General features: G+C 35.3%; 2 protein-coding genes across 3 annotated transcripts; both read left to right on the top strand.

The window, feature by feature from the left end:
• The first annotated feature begins 1132 nt into the window (after positions 1-1132).
• Positions 1133-3836, top strand: LOC118056149 (receptor-like protein 7). 2 transcript variants are annotated; one of them, XM_035068272.2, is made up of 2 exons: positions 1133-1662; positions 2371-3836. In XM_035068272.2, the coding sequence occupies exons 1-2, from the start codon at positions 1197-1199 to the stop codon at positions 3702-3704; spliced, it is 1800 nt and encodes a 599-aa protein (XP_034924163.1). In that variant the 5' UTR covers positions 1133-1196; the 3' UTR covers positions 3705-3836. The 2 variants fall into 2 exon arrangements, with proteins under 2 accessions (XP_034924163.1, XP_034924162.1); XM_035068271.2 differs by having other exon boundaries at positions 1133-3836.
• A 9239-nt stretch (positions 3837-13075) lies between these two features.
• Positions 13076-21732, top strand: LOC118056148 (receptor-like protein 7). Its single transcript, XM_073405197.1, has 4 exons — positions 13076-13263; positions 19081-20783; positions 20894-21197; positions 21300-21732. Exons 1-4 carry the CDS (start codon positions 13076-13078, stop codon positions 21730-21732), a joined length of 2628 nt encoding a protein of 875 aa, XP_073261298.1.
• Positions 21733-22335: the final 603 nt, after the last annotated feature.

Below are 22335 nucleotides of genomic sequence, written 5' to 3'. Positions count from 1 at the left end.
TCTTTGAGACCATATCACAAGTTTGTGATTTTGGCCAATTAACTTTGACAATCGCAGTGGAATATTGGAACTAGTTGTCCAGCAACTTCTTCGTGCTCTAGAATTTAATGAAACAAGACAACCATACTACTATATATATCAAACCTTTTAGTTGATAGGCAAAAGTGGTGATTGCTGCTCATGGGATGGTGTTGGATGCGATGGGGACTCTGGTCACGTGATCGGCCTTGACCTCAGTAGCAGCTGTCTTTATGGCTCCTTCGACTCTAATAATTTTTTTAATAACATATATAGAAACGAGGAATAACTAAGTTATTATAACTCAAAACTTTTAAGGAATATAAATATCATAACTATGGAGGGAGAGTCACCTAAAATATTTTATTTTTATTTGTCTATATCTTATTTTCCACAAAATTATTACAATATTTTATATAAAAAATTAGAAAATTGTAATCATAATGAATAAAAAAGAAAAATTATTTTATTTAAATAAAAAATAAAATTATTAAACTGAATCAAAAAATAAGAATAACTAAAAAAAATATTTTGAGAGACTTGAAAACTAGAGAATATTTTTATAAAAAAAATGATATAAAAATATTTGAAATGAAAACTAAGAATGTAGAAATAGTTTTTAATGACTCGTTAGCTATGGGCATTCTATAATAAAAATTGTTTAAGCAACTAAATTAAATTAAATGTATGATCTTGATGGTACGTAAATTAGAGGAGAAATCAAAATGTATGCTAGCTACCTTGTAACTGCGCTGGAGAAGAAGGCCACAATCAATTGTATGAAAAATAGACAGAGCAATTATATTTAACATGAAAGATGGTTTTTGTTAATTTAGTATTTGAATTTAATTTGTAGTTCAATTTAATCTCACTGTTTTGAATCACATCTTGGTCTCGCAGTCAAAAGCCATTATGATGAACACATTTCTTTTCAGCATTTAAATAATTTATACAACTTTATTATATCTCACGTTTATTTCAGTCATGGATAACATGATCATGCTTGTCGAAACTTTGGCATGTGTGGTGGGAGACTTGGACTTTGAAATTGGATGGGGCCCTATATAAACTCCATTGCCTCACTTATTTGCTCATTAAGAAAACCAAGGATTAATTTACTTTTAGAGAAAGATAGTTAACAAAAAAATAAATTGGCATCACCTGTGTGTTTCTTAACCATGCGGATGCTTTTGCTCTTTTTGCTGTCTTTGTTTCATCTTAGAGCTGCTTATTCTTCTCCTTCCATGCAGCCTCTATGCCATGATGACGAGAGTCATGCCTTGTTGCAGCTCAAGGAAAGCCTTGTCATTATGGAGTCGGCTTCTTATGATCCTTCTGCTTATCCTAAGGTTGCATCATGGAAACTTGTTGATGGAGAAAGTGGTGATTGCTGCTCATGGGATGGTGTTGAATGCGATGGGGACTCTGGTCATGTGATCGGCCTTGACCTCAGTAGCAGCTGCCTTTATGGCTCCATCGACTCCAATAGCAGCCTCTTCCACCTTGTTCAGCTCAGAAGGCTGAATCTTGCTGACAACCACTTCAACAACTCTGAAATTCCTTATGAGATTCGAAATCTCTCAAGGCTGTTTGATCTAGATCTCTCACTGTCTGGCTTTTCTGGGGTGATACCCTCTTCACTTGGTAATCTTACAAAACTGAGCTCTCTAGACCTTTCTGATAACAGTTTCTCTGGGAAAATCCCTTCCACATTTGTCAACCTTCTCCAAGTTTCTTATCTGTCGCTTTCTTTCAACAATTTCAGATCTGGTACCTTAGATTGGCTCGGTAATCTAACCAAACTCAATTATGTAGCCTTGAAAGGCACCAATTCATATGGTAGTATTCCGTCCTGTCTTGGAAACTTGACTCATCTCACAGAGTTAAACCTTAATGAAAATAAATTAACTGGTCAAATTCCATCTTGGATAGGAAACCAAACCCAATTAATCTCACTGGACCTTGGTGTCAACGAACTGCACGGTCCGATTCCTGAGTCTATTTTTAGGCTTCCCAATCTTGAAATCCTTAACCTAGAAGAAAATTTATTCAGTGGCACTGTAGAATTTGGCCTTCTTAAGTCAAGAAGCCTTGTTTCCTTCCAATTATCTGACAATAATTTGTCTGTGATTGGTAACCACAATGATAGTGCTGCTCCGCAAAAAATTCAAATTTTAAGTTTGGGTGGATGCAATTTATCAGACGAGTTTCCAAGTTTCTTACATGGTCAAAATCACTTGGAGTTTGTAGAACTCGGTGAAAACAAAATTGAGGGACACATACCAACATGGTTTATGAACTTGGGCACCGAAACTCTTTGGCATTTAGATCTGATGGGCAACCTTCTAACAGGTTTTGAGCAATCCGTTGATATTCTTCCATGGAATAATCTACGATATCTGGGACTTTCTTTCAACAAGCTTGATGGAGCCCTTCCAATCCCACCACATTCCACCATTATTTATGAAGTCTCAGACAACCGTTTAAATGGAGAAATTCCACCAGCAATCTGCAATCTGACATCTCTTGTTATCCTCCAATTGTCTAACAACAATTTGAGTGGCAAGCTTCCGCAATGTTTAGGAAACATAAGTAACTCTGCTTCAGTACTCGATCTACGCAACAACAGCTTCAGCGGTGACATTCCTGAAGCTTTCTCAAGTGACTGCGCATTGAGGGCAATCGATTTCAGTCAAAACCAATTGGAAGGGAAGATACCAAAATCGTTAGCCAATTGTACCAAGCTAGAGATTCTCAATATTGAACAAAACAAGATAACTGATGTCTTCCCTTCATGGTTGGGTATTTTGCCGAAGTTGAGGGTTCTGATTTTGAGATCCAATAGGCTCCATGGCGTGATTGGGAAACCTCAAGCTAACTTTGAATTCCAGAGGTTGCAGATTATTGATCTATCTGGTAATTGTTTTTTGGGTAAGTTGCCACTTGAATACTTTCGAAATTGGACTGCCATGAAAACTATCTATAAAGAACACCCGTTGTACATGCAAGTAGACGCAAGTTTTCAATTATCAAGGTATGTAATGACATATCATTTTGACTACTCAATGACAATGACCAATAAAGGTGTGGTGACAAAATATGAGAAGATCCAAGAATTTCTCACAGCTATTGATCTTTCAAGAAATCATTTTGAAGGAGGAATTCCAGATGCCCTTGGAGATCTCAAAGAACTGTATTTGCTCAATCTCTCGAACAACTTTCTCAATGGTGGCATCCCTCCATCCTTGTCCAACTTGAAAGAGCTTGAAGCTTTGGACCTTTCTCAGAACAAACTCTCGGGAGAGATTCCTGTCCAACTTGCACAGCTCACCTTCCTCGCGGTCTTTAATGTGTCTCATAATCTTCTATTAGGTCCAATACCAAGAGGAAACCAATTCGAGACATTTGACAACACTTCATTTGATGTGAATCCAGGATTGTGTGGAAACCCTTTATCAAAAAAATGTGGAAATGGCGAGGACTCGCTACCAGCTCCCAAAGAAGATGAAGGCTCGGGATATCCACTTGAATTTGGTTGGAAGGTAGTGGTGATAGGTTATGCAACTGGGTTGGTAATTGGAGCCATTCTTGGATGCGCTATGAACACAAGGAAGTATGAATGGCTGGTGAAGAATTACTTTGTGAACAAAGGTCAAAATTTGAAGACTAGCCTGCGTAGAAATTGATTTCTAATTATTAGGATGTTTTCCAGTTTGTTGTATTATCTCGTATTCTCGTATTTCCTCTTCCTTCTCTTTTTCTTTTTTTCCCCTTAATTTTCACTTGTAAGGTTAATAGTGAATTTCTCTTGGATGGTCCATGTAACGTGCTAAAAATATCATGATGATGTCTTTAAAGTAATTAGTAATGTAACATATAGTATGTTGAATATTTGTGTACACTAGTAGTCTATAGTACGAATTTTAGATGAAAAAAATCTTAATATAATTCGTGCTGCTATAATATGTGACTGGAGAGTTACAGATGCATGCGTAAGATAAAGATAATAACAAATAATAATAATAATAAAAAAAACCAAGAATTTTAATGAGCGACTGCAAATATGAATTTTAAGTTTATGAATTTTATTTTTTCTAAATTAACAATAATAAAATCTGAGGAGGTTTACATTTAAATAAGTAAAAAACTCTACCTCAACTAGAAAACAAAAATTAAAATATGAAATTACAAAGGAAAGAAGTATAAAATCCAAAAATTAACATGAAATAAAAAAATAACAAGAAAAATAACAAAAATAGCCAAAAATAAAGGCTCGGTGCTAGATTTTTGAAATTTAAAGATCTGATGGTCGGAGTGGCAATTCCATGTGACTTAAAGTAAAATAACCTCCATAAACTCTTGTAAAAATTTGAATGCAATCTAATGGTTGAATTAAAAATCAGGACTCTTATGAGCTGTTATTCTGGTCTGGCATAACCAGACCACTTCTTAAGCCTAATGTTATCCCTCTAGTTTTTATATATATATATAATAGGTCATCCATGTAATTTATCTAGAGCAAATTCTTATTTAGTTGTAGTAGATTCACATGACTATTCAAAATTATTTATTATCGCTAGCTTGACTACTTTAGTTGCGTGTGTTGAAAACAACTAGTTTCGTTACTCTTATTAATGGTAATTAAATTTGTTTATCATTTTTTTCTCATGTCATTGTGAGCCATGTAAGATTACTACAAGCAACAAAATAATAAAGCTATATAATTAAAAAGATAATTATAGTTAAATTTTCCAATAAAGGGAACCAAATCTCTTATCTAGCTAAAATCAATTTCAAAAACCAACCAAGAAACCTTTTACATTTGTTTGATAACTTCAAACATGATAAAGCAATTTTAAGTCTATAATTATGCTATACATATGTTTAATAACTGGTAGAACAACAATTTAGTGCTCTGATTTTACACCAACGATTTTTTTTTTTTTGCCGAAATCCTTATTTTAAGATTAATTTTTTTGGTCTTTTATATCACAGGTAATGGGAGTATTCTAAAATCTGAAAGCCAGTGTTCGACCCGAGGTTGTTTTTCTGAGATTTTTTATTTATTTGCTTTTTAGGCCTGAAAAGATTAATGAGACTTTCGATTTTCATTAATTATTTGATTTTCGAGGTAATCACAACTTCTGATTGATGATGGACTAAAAGCCTCAATCTTGGCTAATGAAATGGACTAATAATCTGTCATTGGCCCAAAAGCAGATTAATGATTTATAGGGCATTTTTGGAAGTTAAAAAACCATAGCTAGATTTTCTCTGATTTTTTCCTTCTTTTTGATACTAGGGAAATAGTTTCCGATGTAAGTTATTGATCAAATATGATTATGCCTCAATCAAAGTTAATTAAATTGGCGAGAAAGATTGATAATATGTTTCTTGGAACAGATTTGCTGTATAGAATACCAGGAGTACATGGTCAAGGGTTTAAATCTTCTAAAACCCAGCAGCTAGCTCTCATGTCAGAGTTTTAGGAAAAGAAAAAGCATTATTAGTAGAGTAAGATTTTATGATATTCAAGAAGTCAGTAGGAATAGTTATTCTCTGAGTCTATTTTGAAGAAAAAAAGATATTTAATGAAAGAAAAAAAATTAAATATGAGATTTATCAAAAGTAATAATAGTATTTCTATCAAAAGCATGGTTGACGTGAAGATTTCTCGTACACTGATCTTTTCATTACCATTCTTTGGAGAGAATGGTTTCTCCCAGCACAGCACCAGCATTACTTCTTTCTTTCGAAGAACTCTTCCTCTGCCCATTAATCACTTAATTTCCATCAGAACTGAAACTAAATTGAAAATAAGTAAAAATATTCATTATTACGAGAGCTATCCATTCTTTTAAATATTGAAGCTGCTCATTATTAATTATTACATTTCCTATTTCTATCATGAACGGGTTTTTAAGGAAGAGGCTTTGAAGATTTTGGTTGTTAAACTCAACCAATTAGAGTGTTAATTTTTTTTATTTGTGGATAAAAAATATAACTTATTTAAACGTAAAACCTTTTGTTTCCTATGATAATTGAATATAAAAATAATAAAAAATAAAACTCTTTACTCATGAAGAAAACAAAACCCATGCATTAACAAAACCATAACCTTTTACACATTTAAAAAGAAAAGTTTATAGTAGTAGTACTAATACTATACTAATACTAATAATAATAATAATAATAATAATAATAATAATAAATTTTAGTAAAAAATTAAAAACTTTTGCTCATTTAAGTTTTTGTTAATATTCCAATTTAGTTTTTTTGACAAATTATAAAAATATTTTCTATTGAAAACATTTTTTATAAAATGAAAACCTATTACTCATTTTTTAAAATTATTTTGATAAAATATATATTTTTATTAAAAATGATATAGAACATTTGAGATAAAAACAAAAAACCTAGATTGCTAAAAAATCATAGTTGTTATGGCCTGATGAATCCTCAAACATAGATTGAAGGATGTGTAGGCAAATTTACAGGAAACATCATCTGCACTTTGATGCATTTTATCCTCTGTTTTCTGAAATACGCTTAGCATACTCTGGTCACATTAATTGGTGTTCTGTCACTATAAAAGTCAACTGACAATTTTATACTAGTGTTAAGCTGCTATAAATAGATTTTAATTCAATCTAGGATAATGGAAAACTCATTAAAATGAATAAATAGTACTGTGCTAGCATAGATCTCTTAGTTATGGTTGCAGAGTCAATTTTTGTCAAAGCGGAACATGAGCTTTGTCAGTAGTAACGATTGCATTTGATTTCTGCTTTGCTGGCTTTGATGGAACAAATGTTTTAGGATTTACAACGGATCGGCAATGTCCAAAAAATCCTACAAACAAACCTATCACCCAAAACGCACGCAAATGAAATCTAACTCAAGCACTACAAAAAAAACCCAACACAGCTCTCATACGGCCCCAACTGAGCAAGACAATGTCTCAAATGTCATTCGAGTTTTCTAGATTAAGAAAATGGGAAGAAAAAAGGACTTACGGGCAGAAAAGTTAGCGGATTAACTGAAATTCAGACATGTGGAGAATACTCCGAGTTTTTTGTAGATCATTAACCTCCCACGAGAACATGATGGTGGTGAAGACTGGTAGTGTATGGAAGCATGTTGATGCAGTGGGCAACCATTGGTATTCAGATGTTTGAGTAGTGGTGTTCTGTCATTAAATTATTAGCGACTAATTATAGATGATATCTTGGCAGATTTCCTCCATTAGCATTGCATTTAAGTTATGTTTAGTAGTTTAAGATGCTATAATTTGTCAGTCGGTTTTTCCAAGTTTATATTCTGCTGCCGTGACAGTCATGTATTTTATTGCTAAATGATTTGAGTTGAGCAAGGCTCTTCTTATCTGAGTAATTAATCAGTTCCTTGAGCCAATTATTTAGTTCATAACTATGAATTTCTTCTTTTTTTGGCGCTTTACGTAAGAAACTGAAGGGGAATTGATAACTATCCATTATATATATTTAGGGTTTGGATCTCCCATGTATTAAAAAAAGGAAGGATGGCTTTCCATGGAAGCTAGATTGGCAGACAATTAACACAAAGAAAAAGGGGTCCTTTTAGCCTAGAGTGAGAGAAAGAGAAGGAAAAGTGTTACCTATAATATGCCTAGATTGGCAGACAACTAACACAAAGACAACTTTTTAGAAAATAAGATCCTCGAGATAAAAAAACATATACAAGATGCTCATGAAATTAAACCCTATATATATATAAAGGAAAATCAGCGGGGTTTTCTTAGATTTTGTTACCTAGAATATTATTCTTTCTATTTATCTCTCGAGAATCTTATTTTTTATCACCCATGTGGGATTGCCTCGTCTGAAAAACTCTTTCTCAAAATTGAATTGATATTCTTATAGCATGCTTTAATATCCCATTGAATTATTTTAACTCCTAAGCTTCTCTACCACTTCCATAAAGAATTATTAAAGCGATAAAAAAAGAAATTTTTTTTCTTCAGTTTAATTTGGCAATGAATGCAACATTACTATGAAAATCCCCTTCACCATATTATTTTTAGATCAATTGATTAACGATGATATTTTACATTTATCCCATTCAATACAGTGTTATTATGGAAATCCCCAAGGAAATTAGTTGATGGAAATTGAACTTTTTTTTTTAATTCTTCACAAAAGAAACTCTATAACTATCCATTATTCACTGAAAAATCTAAACCGATGCTTTGCCATTGAATGATTCATATGTTATTGTGACAGCAAGGCGTATTTTCTATCATCAAAACCTTTCTGTTTAAAGTCTCCAACCCATCTCCCGCGTTTATCTTAATCAATCATTGTCTCTGTAGCTGTTATTAGCCATAGAATGATAAGGAGATGGCGATGGTAATTGTTATCTTCCGCGTAGGCTATACCCTCAAGCCAACTTGGCTGACAGATCATATCACAGGTTTGTGATATACATGCAGATGAAGATATTTAATTTTATATAAAAAAATATTTATCTTATTATATTTGTTTAATCTAAAGTTGAGAATAATGGAATGTGTTGGGTTGTGCCTTAGCCAACCTTCCTATTTATATAGAAACAGCAGAATACTGCAGTAACTATAATGATTATAACATCCTATATTAGAATCATATTCTGATAGATACATGAGTAACTGTAATGATTACAACATCCTATATTATAATCATATTCTATAATATGCCCCCTCAAGCTGAGGGTGGGGGATCAACCTGAAGCTTGAATCGAAAAGCAGTAAAGGATGCAACATGAAGCGGTTTAGTGAAGACATCGGCAAGTTGATCCTGAGAGGGAACAAAACGAATCTGAATTTTTTTCTTGGCAGCATGGTCACAGACAAAGTGATAATCCACTTCAACATGCTTAGTACGAGCATGGAAGATAGGATTTGCTGAGAGATAGGTAGCACCAAGATTATCACACCAAATGGTAGGGGCAGAGACTGAGGGAACCTGCAAATCTGTTAACAAGTATTGAAGTCAAATGACTTCAGTGGTACCATCAGCAAGGGCTTTATACTCAGCCTTAGTAGAGGAGCGAGCAATAATGCGTTGCTTGTCGGATTTCCAAGAAATCGGCGTCTGACCAAAAAAGACAAGATAGCCACCCGTAGACTTGCAATCATCAATACTACCAGCCCAATCTGCATCTATAAAGCCATGTAGAGCAAAAGAGGAGCCTCAAGTGATATGGAAACCATAAGATGTCATACCTTTAAGATAGCGTAAAATACGTTTGACAGTGGCCCAATGAGAATCTGTAGGAGCATGCATAGACTGACAGACTCTGTTAACAACAAAGCATATATCTAGACGGGTGAAGGTAAGATATTGAAGAGCACCCACGATTTGACGAAATCATGTAGGATCAGAGAATGAATGATCCGGTAATAAAATGACTTTCGAAGGGGAGACTGGAGTATCAACTGGTTTGCAGAAAGTCATACCAGCTCGGGTGAAGATGTCAAGAATATATTTATATTGACGCAGCATTAAACCCATACTGGTAGACTGAACTTCAATACCCAGAAAGTAGTGAATAGCACCTAAGTCACGAAGCTTGAACTCAGAGTTGAGTAACTGTATAAGGTGATGGAGCATAGCAGAGTTGCTACCCGTGAGCAGAATATCATCAATATACACCAGGAGATAAAAGATATTAGTACCAACAGATAAGATAAACAAGGAGTTGTCAACCTTGGAAGCTCGAAAATCGATGGAGAGCAAAAAATCACTTAGACGAGTGTACCATGCTCTCGGTGCCTGTTTCAAACCATACAATGATTTGTGCAATCTGCACACATGAGATGGAAGAGAAGAGTCAACGAAACCTGGAGGCTATTTCATGTAGACCTCTTCAGTAAGAACACCATTGAGGAAGGCATTATGAATATCAAGCTGATGAATCTTCCAATTTCGCGAAACCGCGATAGAGAAAACCAATTGGACAGTGGCCTGCTTAATAACTGGACTGAAGGTTTCAGAATAATCAATACCTTCCTGCTGGGTAAAACCTCTAGCAACAAGGCACGCTTTATAGCGCTCAATACTACCATCAACACGACATTTGATCCGATGTACCCATCTATTGCCAACAATGTTCATCGAAGGATGAAATGGAACCAAAGACCAAGTGCGATTTTCGTGTAAAGCGGTGATCTCATCACACATAGCATTATGCCAAACTGCATACCGGTCAGCATCAGAGAATGCAAAAGGCTCATAAGAGGGAGAATACAGTACCCGTATAGAGGTAGAAGTAGCGACAGCGGAAGCAACTAGATTAGTTGTCATCGGCTGCTGTGGTCTAAGAGTTATAGGATGTCTGCTGTGTGCTGGTGGAGACGCAGGGGAAGACGGTTGTAGCGAGGATACCTGTGGCAGCTGATAAGAAGACAAATCAACCATAAGTTGCAGACCAGCAAGAGAGGATGATAAAGAAGCAGCCTCAAGCACAAGACTGTCAGTAGAGGAGGGGCTGGAAGTAGAGATTGAAGCTGTAGGAGTGCTGGTCAGGGAGGGCCAAGCAGAGGAGGGACTAGAAAGTGCCCCAAGACCATGAGGAGAGGAGACCAATTGACGATTTGAACCTGCATCATAAGGGTTAGATAAACAAGCATGGGATGATGGCCAAGGGATGGGTGGAGGCTTTGGTTGGGTGGCTATTTGGAGTGGCAAAGCGGAGTGTTGCGGGCTGTTTGGGTGGCTAGTGAAAGTGGGTGGCGGTGGGTGGTTTAGCAAATTTGGGAGGGTGACAATAGCGGGTGGGGTGGGGGTTGTGGTGGAGACCTTTGCAATTTGTTCAGAATTATCAAATGAAAACACATGTTCATGGAAGCGGACATGATGGGAAATATAAATACGGTAAGATACAATGTCAAGACATCGATAACCAAGATGCGAGGAACTATATCCAAAAAACACACATGGAGAGGAACGAAAATCCAATTTATGATTATTATATGGACGCAGAAAAGGAAAACAGAGACACCCAAAGGTACGTAAAAAATGATAATTAGGAGACCGTTGAAATAAACAATCAAACAGAGAGCGATGGAAAAGAATAGGAGTAGGCATGCGATTTATAAGATAAATAGAGGTTTCAAAAGCATAATTCCAGAATCGAAAAGGTGCTTTACATTGCCCTAAAAGAGTAAGACCTATTTCCACAATATGCTTATGACGACACTCTACTGTTCCATTTTGTTCAGAGTGTGGGGACAAATCAGACGATGATGAATACCAATGGTCTGAAAAAATATGTGGATAGTTTTCGGTATTCACCGCCCCAATCAGTTTGAACAGATTTTATTTTTAATGAAAATTGACATTCAACAAGAGTCTGAAATGATGAAAAACAGAGTAAAACATCAGACTTGGCAACGAGAGGATAATACCATACATATTTAGTATAAGCATCAACAAAGATAACAAAATAACGATAGCCATCTGAAGAAAAAAGAGGAGCAGGCCCCATATATCACTAAAAATTAATTCAAGTGGAGTAGAAGTTTTGTGACCCGTAGGTCCTAAAGACAAACGCGATGATTTTCCTAAAGGACAACTTTGACATTGAAAATTAAGACATTTGTTGTTACAAATGATCTTATTTTTCGAGATTAACAATTGAAAAATACGTGAAGTAGGATGACCTAATCGACGATGCCATAAATAGGCTTGAAGAACTAACGTAACGAAAGACTTGGTCAGGGCATTAGACCATCTTTACTCTGACCTGAGAGGACTTCATGGGTGTTGAAATCCTTGACATAAAACATACGAGGGTGAATTCAAAATAAACATTATTATCAAGATAAAATTTCTGAATAGAGAGCAGAGGTTTTGTGATTGCAGGAACATGAAGAACATTAGATAAGGTGAAAGAACGATGTGGTGTATATATTTTTGTATGACCAAGATGAGATATAGGAAGGCCCTTACCATCAACTACATGCAAATTATCATTATCAAGATACGGTTCTGAAGATTTCAAGGTGGTAAGATCAGGTGTGACGTGTTGATTGGCACCGGTATCTAGAAACCAATCAACAGAACGGGTTGAGGAGAGATTGCGCTGCACCAGGTTGGCAGTAGGTTGTTGGCCATAACCTCACTGCTGGAATTGAGGGCAATGGGGAGTTATATGGCTAAAATTCTGACACAGTTGGCAGCATGGATTCTGCCCCATGTTGCGCTACCAAGAGCCCTGCCTATTGTCACCAAAGGAGGAGTTTTGGAAGTTGCGGTGATCAAGTCTAGAGTCAGCAAATCGGTTGCCTCTGCTGTTGGACTGGTTGGGATGCCAGCCACCGTTGAAGCGGCCCCTGCTGTGACCAGAATTGCCAAAACTCTGGCACTGCGCAGCAAGAGCAGAAGATGGAATGCTGGGTGTGGGTAGCGGAGGAGCATGTATGGCAGCAAAATATTTGTGAAGAAATTCATGTGTGAGAAGATGGCTGTGAAGATCTGCATATGATAAAGGTTCAGCCTTGGTAATAAGACTGGTAACTAAGTCTTTAAACTCTCCCCGAAAACCACGAAACACATATAAATTGAAATCTTCAAGCGAAACTAGCCGACCAGCAACGACCAATTCATCAAATAAGGCCTTCCCTTTTTGTATAAATTGAGTTACTGATTCATCACCCTGTCGAAGATCCTGAAGAGAGCCTTAAAGTTGCATAATACAAGAGTTGGAGGTGGAAGCGAGAGCTCGCTCAAGAGTGCCCCAAGCTGAACAAGAACTTTGACAGCCAACAACAAGATGCAAAACTTCCATAGATAGGGAGGAAAGAAGAGCACTTAGAATGAGTTGGTCATGTTGTTTCCAGGTTTGAAAAAGCGGATTTACTTGAAGAGAGATACCATTATGGGTAAGAACATGTGTTGATGGGCATGTGTTGGAGCCATCAACAAAACCAAAAACTCCTTGGCCTAGGAGATAAGGCAGCATCTGCATATGCCAATATAAATAATTGGTGTTTGTTAATTTAAGGGTGATGACTTGATGAGTGTGAGAAAGGGAGATAATGCTTGCGGCAGTAGAAGCAGCAGAGGCAGCAGACGTGGGCTGCAAGAGGAGGCGTTCATCAGCCATGGCAAAGGAGAATCCAGGTGGTGACGTAGCAGAGGAAAGCAGAGGAGGTGCTGCAAGAGCAGAGGGCTGCACTGTTGAAGAAGAAGAAAGCTGGACTGCTGGTGTTGTAGAATTGGAGCTGTATGTGGCGGCTGTTCCATTGAAGAAGGGAGGCTGGGAGGCTGTGAGAAAAGTAGGTTTAATTTATTTTAGGGTTTTGTGGCTCTGATACCAAGTTGAGAATAATGAAATGTGTTGGGTTGTGCCTTAGCCAACCTTCTTATTTATATAGAGGCAGCAGAACACTGCAGTAACTGTAATGATTACGACATCCTATATTAGAATCCTATATCAAAAGCATGGTTGACGTGAAGATTTCTCGTACACTGATCTTTTAATTACCATTCTTTGGAGAGAATGGTTTCTCCCAGCACAGCACCAGCATTACTTCTTTCTTTCGAAGAACTCTTCCTCTGCCCATTAATCACTTAATTTCCATCAGAACTGAAACTAAATTGAAAATAAGTAAAAATATTCATTATTACGAGATCTATCCATTCTTTTAAATATTGAAGCTGCTCATTATTAATTATTACATTTCCTATTTCTATCATGAACGGGTTTTAAGGAAGAGGCTTTGAAGATTTTGGTTGTTAAACTCAACCAATTAGAGTGTTAATTTTTTTTATTTGTGGATAAAAAAATATAACTTATTTAAACATAAAACCTTTTGTTTCCTATGATAATTGAATATAAAAATAATAAAAAATAAAACTCTTTACTCATGAAGAAAACAAAACCCATGCATTAACAAAACTAAAACCTTTTACATATTTAAAAGAAAAAATATCAGTAATAGTAGTAATAATAATATAAAAATTAAAAACTTTTGCTTATTTAAGTTTTCATTAATATTCTGATTTAATTTTTTGACGAATTTATAGAAATATTTTCTATTGAAAACATTTTTTTATAAAATGAAAACCTATTACTCATTTTTTAAAATTATTTTGATAAAATTTATATTTTTATTAAAAATGATATAGAACATTTGAGATAAAAAAAGAAAAACCTAGATTGCTAAAAATCATAGTTGTTATGGCATGATGAATCCTCAAACATAGATTGAAGGATGTGTAGGCAAATTTACACGAAACATCATCTACACTTTGATGTATTTTATCCTCTGTTTTCTGAAATACGCTTAGCATACTCTGATGACATTAATTGGTGTTCTGTCACTATAAAAGTCAACTGAGAATTTTCTGGCCACCTATTCTCTGCCTTTCTCCTACTAATGTTTAAGCTGCTATATGTAGATTTGAATTCAAAAGGGACTCTCTTGATTAAATGATGTGTGCCATTCAATCTAGGATAATGGAAAACTCATTAAAATGAATGAATGCTGTGCTAGCATAGATCTTTTAGTTATGGTTGCAGCGTCCATTTTTGTCAATGCGAAACATGAGCTTTGTCAGTAGTAACAATTGCAGTGATTTCTGCTGTGCTGGATTTGATGGAGCAAATGTTTTTTTAGGAAGTGAAAAAAAATCAGTCTGGTGGATTTACAACGGTTCGGCAATGTTCAAAATGGAAGTTGAATTACATTAACAACTTCAAAAGTGAATATGCTTCTAACTTCTGGATTCATTGAATTACATTACAAGTTCAATCAATGAACCTGAACCCATCTTTCCAAAACCTCCTAAGAACAAACCTATCACCCAAAACGCACGCAAATGAAATCTAACTCAAGCACTACACAAAAAAAAAAAAAAAAAAACCCAACACAGCTCTGATATGGCCCCAACTGAGCAAGTTGATGCAGTGGGGCAACCATTGGTATTCAGATGCATGTTTGAGTAGATATCTTGGAAGATTTCTTCCTTAGCATTACATTTAAGTCATATTTAGCAGTTTGAATTGCTATATATTTGCCAGTCGGTTTTTTTCCAAGTTTATATTCTGCTGCTGTGACAATCATGTATTTTATTGGCAGTGCTCTTTGTAAAGAAATCAACGTCCTAATATGCTAAGTGTCAGAAGATTAGTATTTAATATTGTTAGAATGCTATTAGTATTGTTTGTTAGAAAAGAGAATTTGTTAGCATTATATTGAGTGAACATTCTCCGTGTGGTATCGTTCCAATACTGCATATATAAACTGAGGATGAGTAATATAAACACTTAAGCAAAAGTAATAGTATAACAGTGCATGAATTTCGTCTTCTGCTTCTCTATATAACATATTCATCTCTATTCTTCTTCCCTTTCTACTCTCTGATCCTTCTTCATCTCTGTTTCATTTATATATAAATATCACTGTCTATAACTCTTATGTGTTGTATATCCCCTTCCTTTAATTGATTATTCAGCCAAAGAAAAAGCGAGAACACGAAGGAAACCATGTCAAGAAGGAAACTTCTCACCACTTGCTTAAAGAATTTATTAAAGTGATAAGAAAGAAACTTCTCTCATCCACTTTTGCTTAAAGAATTATTAAAGTGATAGATGGTTGTGGTGGTGATAGACTCTTCAATTTGGCCAATTAACTTTGGCAATCGCAGTGGAATATTGGAACAAGACGAAGACTTAGACTTTGAAAGAAATTGACAGTACTGCCAGATGGTCTTTGGAGACGGGACTATTCATAATTGGTGAATTTGTAGATTCAATCCCTACTAGATGCATGCCAATGTGACCCTTAATGAATATTGGAATCTCATCATCCATACATAGCAAATTATGTGTGGTATATTCATATCAGAAAATATATGAACATTAAGAAAATATATGAATTTTTTTATTTTTTTTTTGTGTTTATTACGAAAGAAACTGAAGGGGACTTGATAACCATCCATTATTTGCAGCCACGCATTCTCTGCACTCTGAAAAATCTAAAGAGATACGTACATTAACATTGTATTCAATCAAAATCGTTTTTTCTTCCAAAGAAGTTATTTGTGATAGTAATGCAATATCTAAACCATTTTGTTCAAAGTCTTCGACCCATCTCCAACACATCTTCATCGTAATCGTTCTCTTTTTAGTCATTATAAGAGGGATAAGATGGTTGCTGGTGTGTATAGACGTCTTCAGATTTGGCCAATTAACTATGGCAATCACCTGGAATATTTGCGAATTTGGTTATTCACCATGTACGAGGATATATCCCCCACTAATCATCCATGGTTTGAATGGTTAAAGTACCCAACTCATAATTGGTGAATTCATAGATTCAATCCCTACTAAATGCATGCCAATGTGACCCTTTAATGAATATTGGAATCATCAATCATCCATACATAACAAATTGGTGTAGTATATTTATATCATAATATATGAACATTAAGAAAAATAATACCCATGGTTTTTCAGCCTTTGATTATAAAAGTGCATGGTAATAAATAGAGTACTAACATGTAATAGCTAGATAGAAAATAAATTAAAAAATAAAGAGTTGTTATACAAAAAACCCAACACCGCTTTCATACGGCCCCAACTGAGCAAGACAATGTCTCAATGTCATTCGAGTTTTCTTAGATTAAGAAAATGGCAGATTTCCTCCATTAGCATTGCATTTAAGTTATGTTTAGTAGTTTTGAGATGCTATAATTTGTCAGTCGGTTTTTCCAAGTTTATATTCTGCGCTGCTGGAATTTTTATTGCTAAATGATTTGAGTTGAGCAAGGTTCTTATGTGTTGTTTATCCCCTTCCTTTAATTGATTACGAAGGAAACCATGTCAAGAAGGAAAATCATTGTATAAACAAACTTCTCAACACTTGCTTAAAGAATTATTAAAATGATAAAAAAGAAATCTGTTTCTTCATTCATTTATGGCAATGATGTAAGATCTTTGGCGGGTTATTATGAAGTTCATTCGTCATATTATTCTGAATCATTTTCTCTATGAAAACTATGAGGGTGGAAAATGTAAACAGATACGTACATTTTCATCTGAGTAATTAAAATCAGTTCCTTTACCCAATTATTTAGTTCATAAGCTATGAATTTCTTCTCCTTTTTTTTGCGGTTTACGAGAGAAACTGAAGGGGACTTGATAACTATCCATTATTTGCAGCCACGCATTCTCTGCACTCTGAAAAATCAAAAAGATACGTACATTAACATTGTTTTCAATCAAATCGTGTTTGCTTCCAAAGAAGTTATTTGTGATAGTAATGCAATATCTAAACCATTCTGTTCAAAGTCTTCGACCCATCTCCCACGTTCATCGTAATCGTTCTCTTGTTAGCATTATAAGAGGGATAAGATGGTCTTCAGAGACGGCCAATTAACTCTGGTTATCTAGCAAATTACATCGTGGTGTGGATTTTAATGAAACAAGACGAAGACTTGAGACTTTGAATGAAATTGACAGTAGTTGGAAACTAAGGATAACTGAGTTATTATAAGTCAAAACTTTTAAAGAATAAAAATATCATTCATATTAATTGTTAGTTGAACTGTGAATTGAGTAAAATATCATTCATATTATTATAAGTCCAAATTCATAAATTCAAGAGTTTTTATAAAATGTTCTTGATGGAAAAAAAAAATATATTTTAGTGGCTAGAAATGACTTGAATGATAACTTTCTCTCTCATCACCAAAATTCAATTACTCTTCTCTCTCTCTTTCTTTCTAACAAAGGATTAAAAAATAATACAAATAATTTTTTATATCAAAATTGATTTTGTTTTAAATTTTAAGGGATCTAAATTGTATAATTTGTGTTATTTTTAAATTTGAATATCTAAGTATATTTTTTCATATTAATTCCAAGCACGCTATCCATGTTTGGTGCCTTTTTTAATTTCGGTTCTATTCTTTCAATTTAACCATTGATTTAAAAAATTGAAATTATGGGACTTCAATTAGGATAAAGAGCTCAAAATAAACTTTGAAAATAAAAAATAAATTATAATTTGTCATTGGCCTAAAAGCAGGCTAATGATTTATAGGGCATTTTTTGGAAGTTAAAAAAACGTAAGCTGGATTTTTCTCTGATTTTTTGGACAGTTATCTTTTCTCCATGGTACCTGTAGATTGCCATTCTTTGCAGAAAATGGTTTCTCCCAGCACAGCACCATCATTACTTCTTTCTTTCGCAGAACTCCTCTCGATCCTCTGCCTATTAATCACTTTCCATCAGAACTGAATTTGTAAATTGAAAATAAGTAAAAATATTCATTTGAATGCATCACAATGGATGCTGAATATATAAAACCCACCTGGACATTTTGAGCTCAATCTTGCATGAATCCTCTTTCTAAACGAATCCCTGCTGAAAATTAATAACAATAAATGTTAAAACTAATAATATAAAATGCAAAAATAAGATTCTTCGTCAACTTGAAATGATTGATAATGCAACTTTAAATGATTGGTAATTTTAGTATATACATAGACTCTTCGTCTGTCGAAGCAAGGACAAAAGCAGAAGAGAAACTACTAAAGAAGACCTCATTTGGAGAAAAAAATTGTAAACAAGAGATTTTGATCTCTTTTTAAAAAAATAATAATAATTGAGAGAATTATATATTAGACAGCACCATCAAATAAATGAGGGCTGAAAGATAAAGGAGAATAAGGGAAAACTTGAAAAAAGAAAGCAAGGCAACGAGAGATCCTTCTAGTTAGTCTAGTTTATGATCTATTTAAGATTTCTAAAATGATTAGAGCCTGCTGAAATTTTTAACTGAGAATTTTAATTAAAAAGCCAAATAGTAAAAATGAGGTTAAAAATCACAATCCAATTTGATGCTTTAGACCGTATATAAAATAGTTGCGCGCTATCCAAATTGAATATTTTTGTCTATATAAACTGCTTTATTTCTCTTATTTGTTTATTATAAAATAAAGAGTTTCTTTTACTAAAAACACATGGCATCACCTGTGTGTTTCTTACCATGCGGATGCTTTTGCTCTTTTTGCTGTCTTTGTTTCATCTTAGAGCATGTTATTCTTCTCCTTCCATGCAGCCTCGATGCCATGATGACGAGAGTCATGCCTTGTTGCAGCTCAAGGAAAGCCTTGTCATTGATGAGTCCGCTTCTTCTGACCCTTCTGCTTATCCTAAGGTTGCATCATGGAAAATTGTTGATGGAGAAAGTGGTGATTGCTGCTCATGGGAAGGTGTTGAATGCGATGGGGACTCTGGTCATGTGATCGGCCTTGACCTCAGTAGCAGCTGCCTGTATGGCTCCATCGACTCTAATAGCAGCCTCTTCCACCTTGTTCAGCTCAGAAGGCTGAATCTTGCTGGCAACGACTTCAACAAATCTGAAATCCCTTCCGAGATTCGAAATCTCTCAAGGCTGTTTGATCTAAATCTCTCAATGTCTGGCTTTTCTGGTCAGATTCCAGCAGAGATCTTAGAGCTTTCCAAGCTGGTTTCCCTTGATCTGGGATGGAATACTTTGCAAGGAGAGTTCCCCATGGGAATATTCCAATTACCCAACCTTCGCTTTCTTATTACCCGGTATAATCCAAATCTCACTGGATATTTGCCGGAATTTCAGTCGGGCAGCCAGCTTGAAATATTGTTGCTTGCAGTGACGAATTTCTCTGGTCAGCTACCGGAGTCCTTTGGTAACCTCAAATCATTGAAAGAATTTGACGTGGCTGGATGTTATTTTTCAGGGGTGATACCATCTTCACTTGGTAATCTTACGAAACTGAACTATCTACGCCTTTCTCGTAACAGTTTATCTGGGAAAATCCCTTCCACATTTGTCAACCTTCTCCAAGTTTCTCATCTGTCGCTTTCTTCCAACAATTTCAGATCTGTTACCTTAGATTGGCTTGGTAATCTAACCAAACTGAATTATGTAAACTTGTATGACACCAATTCATATGGTAACATCCCATCCTCTCTTAGAAACTTGACTCAGCTCACCGTCTTGGTGCTTGATGGAAATACATTAACTGGTCAAATTCCATCTTGGATAGGCAACCATACCCAATTAGTCTCACTACACCTTGGTGACAACAAACTGCACGGTCCGATTCCTGAATCTATTTATAGGTTTCAAAATCTTGAAGAACTTGACCTAGCATATAATTTCTTTAGTGGTACTTTGGATTTGAACCTTCTTCTTAAGTTCAGAAACCTTGTTTCACTCCAATTATCGCATAACAATCTGTCTCTGCTTAATAGAAACAATGCTACCATTCCTCAGTCAAAACTTGAAATATTGTCGTTAAGTGGATACAATCGAGGTGAATTTCCCAGTTTCTTGCGTGATCAAAACCATTTAGAGCTTTTATTTTTTTCCGATAACGAGCTTGTGGGACACATACCCAAATGGTTTATGAACATGAGTACCATAACCCTCGAGCATCTATCTCTGGCGGGCAACCTTCTGACTGGTTTTGAGCAATCCTTCGACGTTCTTCCATGGAATAATCTACGCTCACTGGATCTTAGTTCAAACAAGTTCCAAGGATCCCTCCCAATTCCACCACCAGCAATCTATGAATATAACGTCTCGAACAACAAATTAAATGGAGAAATCCCAGAAGTTATTTGCAATCTGACTTCGCTTTCTGTCCTTGATTTGTCAAATAACAATTTGAGTGGCAAACTTCCGCCGTGCTTGGGCATTAAAAGCAGCACTGCTTCAGTTCTGAATCTACGCAACAATAGTTTCAGGGGTGAGATTCCGGACACCTTCACAAGTGGCTGCTCATTGAGGATCGTTGATTTCGGTCAAAACAAACTGGAGGGGAAGATACCAAAATCATTTGCCAATTGCACAAACTAGAGATTCTCAAACTTGAACAAAATAACATAAATGATGTGTTTCCTTCTTGGTTGGGCGTTCTTCCTGATTTGAGGGTTCTGATACTGAGATCTAATGGGCTACATGGTGTGATTGGGAAACCTGAAACCAACGTTGAATTTCCGAGGTTACAGATTGTTGACCTCTCCAACAACAGTTTTAAGGGTAAGTTGCCACTTGAATATTTCCGAAATTGGACTGCCATGCAAAATGTCCATAATGAGCACTTGATTTACATGCAAGCAAACATAAGTTTTCAAACATCGCATATTGTAATGGAACTTTGGTATGAGTACTCGATGACAATGACAAACAAAGGTGTGATGATCTTATATGAGAAGATCCAAGATAGTCTTACTGCTATCGATTTCTCAGTATGGTTTTGAAGGAGGAATCCAGAGGTCCTCGGAGATCTCAAAGCACTTCATTTGCTCAATCTCTCCAATAACTTTCTCAGTGGTGGCATCCCTCCATCCTTGTCCAACTTGAAAGAGCTTGAATCTTTGGACCTTTCTCATAACAAACTCTCGGGAGAGATTCCGTTCCAACTTGCGCAGCTCACCTTCCTCGACGTCTTTAATGTGTCTCACAATTTTCTCTCAGGTCCGATACCAAGAGGAAACCAATTCGGAACATTTGACAACACTTCATTTGATGCAAATCCAGGATTGTGTGGGGAGCCCGTTTGTCAAAAGAATGTGGAAATGGTGAGGACTGCTGCAGCAGCTAAAGAAGATGGGGGCTCGGGATATCCACTTGAATTTGGTTGGAAGGTGGTGGTGATAGGTTATGCAGTGATTGGTAATTGGAGTGATTCTTGATGCGCTATGAATAAAAGGAAGTATGAAATGGTTTGGTGAAGAATTATTTTGCGAGGTGGCAATACAAAGGTCAGAATTTGAAGACTCGCTTGCGTAGAAATTGATTTCTAATTATTAAGGTGTTTTCTAGCTTGTCAATCATGTTAAGATTGTATTTTCTTTTCCTTGTCTTATGTTTCTTAATTTCACTTGTAAGGATAAGAGTGATTTTCTCTAGGATGGTCTTTTTAATTTCATTATACTAAAAATAAGATGGTATGTTGAATAGAGAGTTTAGTTTTATTTAATTTATTCTCAACAGAAGAAATTAGTTTTACTTATTTGAAAAAATATATATATTCCATCAATGAAGCGCCCAGGTCTAGGTACTTTGTTTACTAATTTGAAAATAGAGAAAGTGCAGCCTCTGAAGGTTATCAACAAACCTGAGAAAGTAAGTGTTTTTTTTATTATTATTAAAAAAAAAACTTTCATACAATCAATGTGGTCTTCACTGTCTTGAATTTTTAAGTTTGTCATTTTAGCGTGTCTCTGTTTAATAATCCACATGTGGGTTTTATTACTGCAATAGCTATTTAACTCTCGCTGCGTCATGTACATATA

The sequence above is a fragment of the Populus alba genome, chromosome 16, assembly GCF_005239225.2.
Source record: "Populus alba chromosome 16, ASM523922v2, whole genome shotgun sequence".
Lineage (NCBI taxonomy): Eukaryota > Viridiplantae > Streptophyta > Magnoliopsida > Malpighiales > Salicaceae > Populus > Populus alba.
Note: the sequence above shows the minus strand (reverse complement) of the source record. Positions and strands in the feature narration are given on the sequence as shown.